General features: G+C 37.4%; 1 protein-coding gene across 1 annotated transcript; it reads right to left on the bottom strand.

Annotated features, from left to right (window-relative positions):
* Positions 1-3,869: 3,869 nt before the first annotated feature.
* Positions 3,870-5,715, bottom strand: LOC103985681 (heavy metal-associated isoprenylated plant protein 9). Its single transcript, XM_009403464.3, has 6 exons — positions 5,547-5,715; positions 5,437-5,466; positions 5,147-5,354; positions 4,893-5,065; positions 4,678-4,768; positions 3,870-4,544 (listed from the first exon to the last, which is right to left on the bottom strand). The coding sequence occupies exons 2-6, from the start codon at positions 5,452-5,454 to the stop codon at positions 4,015-4,017; spliced, it is 1,020 nt and encodes a 339-aa protein (XP_009401739.2). The 5' UTR covers positions 5,455-5,466; positions 5,547-5,715; the 3' UTR covers positions 3,870-4,014.
* Positions 5,716-6,567: the final 852 nt, after the last annotated feature.

Below are 6,567 nucleotides of genomic sequence, written 5' to 3'. Positions count from 1 at the left end.
GTGATATATATCAAAAAATGGAACGATAGAGAGAGAGGAGGCGATTATATATACCACTGCCCTTTCGCAAGGCGGACAAGCAATAGGAGGGTGACGTCCGTGGGCTCTGTGAGCCGATCGTTCCAGATCCAACGGCCGTAATTTTCTTAAATTATATAAACAAGTTTTACACGTGGCGCTGAAGTACTGGCGTTTCATTCGACGACTACAGCTCGGTGGAAAACGCCAACCCGGCTTGTTAGTGAACGGCGCTGGGGTCCACGACGTGGAGATTATCCATCGACAGCCACGTGTTGGACTCCGTTGGGCACAAGAGTATCGTGGAGCGCCGACAGGAGGAGTTGAACGTGAAGGGGTCAGGTTGTCGTCATCGGGGTATCACATGACGGTGGGGTATGCGCGTGGGGCCCTGGCGATCGACGCGGGCATGACGCAGATCTGACGGACGAGAACTCGTGGGGACAGTGTCGGTGGGACGGGTAGCGAGCGGTTCAACGATGACACGGATGACGAATATAACGCTGAGCCAACACGAACACGGACGAGGATACCTCGCTCCAGTCTCATACCCAGTAAATAATTTTATCGTCTTATATGCAAATTACTGTCGATATATATATATAGTCTAGGTTTTAATATATATACCAAATAAACATATTCATCAAATATAATTTAATTAATTCCTATTAGGATTAGATCACTTGTCTACGATTTTAATATACATCATATCCAAACATATTCTTTGCACTATGTTTTGTTATAAGAGTAAGGTTTTATCATCTCAATAGAAATTTAGATATCCATCACAATAGACATTTAGATATCAATATCAATACGTTAGCTTCCTAACTTTATCTGATTGAAAGCATATTAGACATTTTATGGATTAGATTTATGAATTACCTGAACGAAACATATCAGAATTGCTAACGCTGCCTTTGACTTCATCGAAGAAAAGGAACTTCTCAAGTCTATTGGATCAACTTCGTGATATGTCACATATACTTCATCCTAATGAGATGGAACAATTTCAAGAACAATCCTTGTATTATGTATTATGGATAAATGGATAGTGCTTTTTAAAGATCATTTTTCTTGTATTATGTCATGTTATCTCTAGGACAAATGGATAAGTTTTGGTTTTAATTTGTTCTCGAGAAAGCTTCAAGTTTAATTCCTTTAGCATTTTGCTTGATTAGAATGTAAGGATTATGAAGTCACATGTTTCAAGTAGTAATATGTATATTTTGAATTTCTCTTTTTTTTCCCTAAATCTTGGATATAATGTCTCATATTTATAATGTTTACTTTTGTATATGAATAGAATAGCATTATTATATATATTTCTTAATATATTGCATTTCTTAATTATTTATAATAATCATTATTAAGTTATATATAGCTAATTAATTATTTTTATAGATGTGAAGTAGATGATGCCTATGTCACCCCCTCCTTCACCACCCCATACTTCATCAGCCATGATATCACCCTCTCCACATTATATAGTTAATAATCGTAGTTACATTGATCATTTTACACACACACACACACACACATATATATATATATATATATATATATATATATATATATATATATATATATTTATATTTAACCAAGTGCTAGGAGTTAAGGTCACATGATTCTCATTTCTCTTGGATAGTATCATGTATATGTGCTTGTTGGACATACAACACATATTTCTAACATTCGTAAATATCGATATGTCATTTATAGTATTTTGAAACATTGGACTAAGGGATGCACTTTCAAGTTTGGTGGCGTCCCATTTGAGTTTAGCCCGACTAATATTATTTTGATTTTGAGGGTTCCAAACTATGAATAAGTGATGGATGTTGAAGCAATAACTTTGGATTATATGTTTAAAAAATACTTTAGAGATTAACTACTGAATAGATAAAATATAAAAGATACGATGTGTAAACTAGCTTCAAGTAATAATAGTGTCACATCATCAACTTTTGTCCATTGTATATTTTATATATTTATGTTTATATTTTATTTTATCAAATAAATTATATTTTACCTCTTATGTCATTTTCCTTTATCAATAATTTGGATTGATTGACAAATTACAACTGGATAATATAATTGTATTTATAATTATAATTGTATTTAGAAAAATAACAACTACTTGATTAAGCCAACTACTCAAATTATAAATATAATGGAGATTAAGCTTTCTTTTTTCAGAATACTTAAGCCAGAAGCAAATACAGCTACTTGATTAAGCCAACTTCTTCTAATCATGGATGTCAATGAGATCTCTTTCCCAAAGATCCAAATAAAAGAGCTTCCAAAATAACAAAGTATGAATCGAAATAATATTAAATTAACTGTTTACGAAAACATTGTCATGGATTACTTTTGGTGGATTCATTTCGGTTCATCGGACTTGGTCAGATTTAGCCCATTGTTAGGGAGAGGAAATGGTTTTGGCCATGTGGCAAGTGGTGGGATCGGAAGGGTTTAATATAAATAAAATCATAATTTTAGATTAATTATATATTATCTTCTGTAATTAGTTATCTTGATCTTTACACTTTCATAAGTTACATTAGGATCCCTATACTTACGAAAGTGAAATATTTAATCATGCTTTCCTCACATCATTGACTGCTAACGGAAATACTGCACATACTCATCAGTAAATCAAAGTGAGACAGAGTCCGTATGTGCTTAGTAGTAAATCTCGTGATATTTTCATCAATAGAATTAACGATACGAGGAAAAATAGGGTTAAATATTTCACTTTTATAAGCATATGGATCTCAATATAACTTTTAAAGTATAAGGACTGAAATACTAAAGATAACTAATTATAAAAGGTAATATATAATTAGCCTCTTACGAAAGAAACACAAAGGAAGAAAAAGGTCATAAATTGAAGCTCACTGGAGTTTCACCCTTAATTTACTTTTTAGGCTGATTGGAGTGATTATTTTTGAAGCTAACAAGTATATTGATGATATTTGATATCGTATAAAATATCTAAAGAGATATATATATATATATATATATATATATATATATATATATATATATATATATTATCATTGATTCTAATTAGTAGAAGAATATTAGTGATGTTTAGTTCTTCCTAATATAACTTTTTAAAATATAAGGATAGAAATAAATTGAAACTTACTGGTGTTTCCAGTTAATTTACTTTTTAGGCTAATTGGAGTGATTATTTTTTAAGCTAAGAATTATATTAATGATATTCTATATCCTATAAAATATCTAAAGAGAGCTATATATGATATCATTAATTCTAATTAGTAGAAGAATATTACTGATCTTTCGTCCTTCCCTACGTACTTACGGTTCTTTGTGTAAATATATTGTCTTATCACTTTGTTACTGTTTGAATAGATACAATTTCTTACAGCTTTACATTTGGTATTAATATTTATTCTGTTTGATTTAGACACACAGAGAACAGTCAATGCTTCGGCAGTGGTATCTGATTGGATCATAAAGCATAAACAGTTTGAGCTTAGGGTTGCGTGTCCACTTCATCAGCATGACTCCATAAAACTTTTCCAGTAATTTCATGCATGGGTTGTGTAAGAAAATTATCATGTACCTGCCACCCTCATTTCTTTCCTAACTAAAAGTTTGATGTTACACAATGCACAGTTGCATGCATTAAGGGTCATCTGTCCTATGTTTGCAGCCTTTTGCTACAAAGTTGGATTCCCCTATCTTCTTCACTTGTCAGCCATGTGAATCCCATGAAACCTCTCACACAGCCACGAAGTGCATCGACAACTAAAAGATCCAAGGACACATAAATAGCGTTTTCATATGGTGTCATCTCCTAATTCGAGTACCTTCAGCAGTTGCAAATAGCACATTAATTAGCATTCATAAGAGCATGCATCTTTACAGAATACGGTTCTTTTGTACAGCCTGCTCTAAGCCAACCAGCACTCGTGGGATGCACTCTACATAAGTAATGGATGATGATGGTTCATGGAGAGCAGCTCAGAGTATGCAACAGGCATTAGGGTTCTCATCGCTAAAGATTTGAGGTGGTGGAAGTGGCTGTTGAATCACGTAGAACGGCACCCAGTGCACCATTCTCTTGGCCATGTCTTCCCCACCGATGATGCCACCGTTCCAGTACATCATCATCCTCTTCATCATGTCTTCTTCGCTAGTTATGCTTTTGCTTCCTCCGTCTTCTTCCTTGTTTGCCTCCTCACCACCTCCCTTCTCTTCCTTGCCACCACCAATATCACCACCTTCCTTGTTGCCCTCGGGCTTCTCTTGTTCTGAGGTTGCTTTCTGTTCTTCCTTCTTCTCCCTGCTCTCTTCTTTCTTCTCTTCGGCTGGCTTCTCCTCGGCCTTCTTCTCGTCCTCTTGCTTCTTCTCTTCCTCTTTGGGTGGCTGAGAGACGATGCTTGCGAACTTTAAAGTGCGTCGGTGAATGTGTTCCACCAGCGTTTCTGCTTTCATCGTCCCGGTCACTGTGATCTTTCCGGCGCCGAAATCGGTTTCTACGGTTTGCACTCCTGCATGAATGGCCTCCCACTGATCAAATTGTATTTATTTCCATAGAGGCAGATGGCGAGGTGGCCATTAGGAACATATCAATTGCACTTCCAAACCAGCATAAAGAGAGGAGGAAGAAGCGGAGATACATACCTCTCATCTTTAGTATCTTTCTCCTAAGCTGCTGTGCACAGGCCTCGCAGTGCATGTTCACAAGCAGCTCGACTGTTGTCATCTCACTCACCTATTTGAAGAAGACAACATAGATGGCACTCACAGACTTCAGAAAGTTACAGACATTGTTTTGTAATTCTCGGATACAACAACGAACCAAGCATGTACATAAATGTAGATATAGGGTGTGATACCTGCGGCGGAACAGCATCTGGTTTGTAGTCCCCTTCAGCTGGGGGAAGTGGAGCGAGAACCTTGGCTCTTCTGAGAGTTCTCTTCTGGATTCTGGAGCACACCACTTGAGGGTCCACTACGCCTTTGACTGTCACCTGGTTTTGCACCATGTCCATCTCAACCCCTTCAACACCTGATGTGGAGATGCACTAAGAGAAAAGGTTAACACGATCAAGTTCCCCAAGGTGTGAGTGAGTGAGCGAGTGAGTGACACCTCTGCATTTAAGTATGAGCTTCTCAATCTTCCTTGCACATCCAACGCAATGCAAGTCTAGAGACAACACGATGGGGGAAGGAGGGGAGGGCTTTGCCTCAGCTGCTTTCTTCTCGTCTACTTCTTCTTTCTTGATCTCTTCTTGCTTCTCTTTCTTAACTTCTTTCTTGTCGTCCACTTCTGGCTTGGGATCCGCTTTAGCTTCTTCCTGAAAATTTAGGATCGCAGTTCCTAAAAATGATGGCAAAACTCGTTTACAAACCTTCCTCTTCTGATCGAATGAGATTTACCTGCTGAGCCTCACCCATTCAGACCAGCAGCTGCATGCAATCACCCCTTCTTCAGACAGACGGGGACTCAGGAGGAAGAGAGAAGAGCTAAACTAAGCAATACAACTTACCGAGATCCCGCACAAAAGGAGGAACTGAGACTAGAAGATGATATGGTTTTCAGTAGAGAAGTTTATAGTAGTACCATTGAATGATAACTAGCATATGCATTCAAAGCCATTTGATCAAGGTAGGTATGTGAAAGACTCTTGGGGTCCTGCAGGTAAATGGAGAAGTGAAGGGTGCAAGGAGAGGAGCAGGAGATATATAGTGTGGTGCAAAGGAGAAATTTGGTAACAGGTACTGGTAGAATACCTAGAAAACAGAGTCTGATGCTCAAAAGAGTCCAAATGTAATTCATGCTATAACTTTTATCTTCTCCTCGTCTTTTCATGTTCTCAAAGTTTTGGTGGAAAGGTGAAAGTGAGTAGAATTTAATGCCCAGGGTACATGCAATAAGAAGAAAAGGCAGGTCACATGGGTGGGGTTGGTGTGACTTTAGAGAGAGAGAGAGAGAGATTGCTTCATCTCCACTTTCTATCGTGGTGGAGTGTTCCTTCTTATGGGGTTATATCAAAAGCTGAAGAAGAAATCTAGCTTTGGATCACTCCTTGTTGGGATACTTGGACAAAATGGAGCAACCAAATTGGCACCTACCGAAGGATGCAGAAGGATTATTGCAGAAACCATTTGTTCTTCATCCATAGATGATGGAGAAATGTGTTGTCCAAGTTTTTGGATTTCCATGATCTTTCTGGGCACTTGGCTGAAAAATTTGGAGTCCATTACAGTGCAGTTGTTGATCCTAATATGGATGGAATATGTGTCTAGGAGTCAACTCTACCATCAATTTGCATAGTCTTTTAGCTGGGGCTCGCAAGAAACATGGGCAAGTTTGATGGCAGCAAATTAAGCTCTCACCATTTCTGCTGAATTGGATTTCTCTTTACATCTAGCCTTCTTTTTTATTATTACTATAATATTAAAGCACATTTTGATTGTCCATGGAGAATATTAGTTTGGAGTCATCTGAGACCAAGAGGTTGGTGTTGGACGAGGAATATATAAGACTGAGTCATACTGAACTCTGCT

This window comes from Musa acuminata, chromosome BXJ3-5 (assembly GCF_036884655.1).
Source record: "Musa acuminata AAA Group cultivar baxijiao chromosome BXJ3-5, Cavendish_Baxijiao_AAA, whole genome shotgun sequence".
NCBI lineage: Eukaryota > Viridiplantae > Streptophyta > Magnoliopsida > Zingiberales > Musaceae > Musa > Musa acuminata.
The sequence above is the reverse complement of the archived record's forward strand: the minus strand, read 5'-3'. Positions and strand labels throughout refer to the sequence as shown.

Bases quoted from the DNA above. Each gene is read 5' to 3' on its own strand.
- LOC103985681 (XM_009403464.3), bottom strand. The intron at 5,066-5,146 runs GTGTCACTCACT...TCTCCACATCAG, and splicing joins GCTCATACTTAAATGCAGAG to GTGTTGAAGGGGTTGAGATG. The intron at 4,545-4,677 runs GTATGTATCTCC...CCATTCATGCAG, and splicing joins AAAGATACTAAAGATGAGAG to GAGTGCAAACCGTAGAAACC.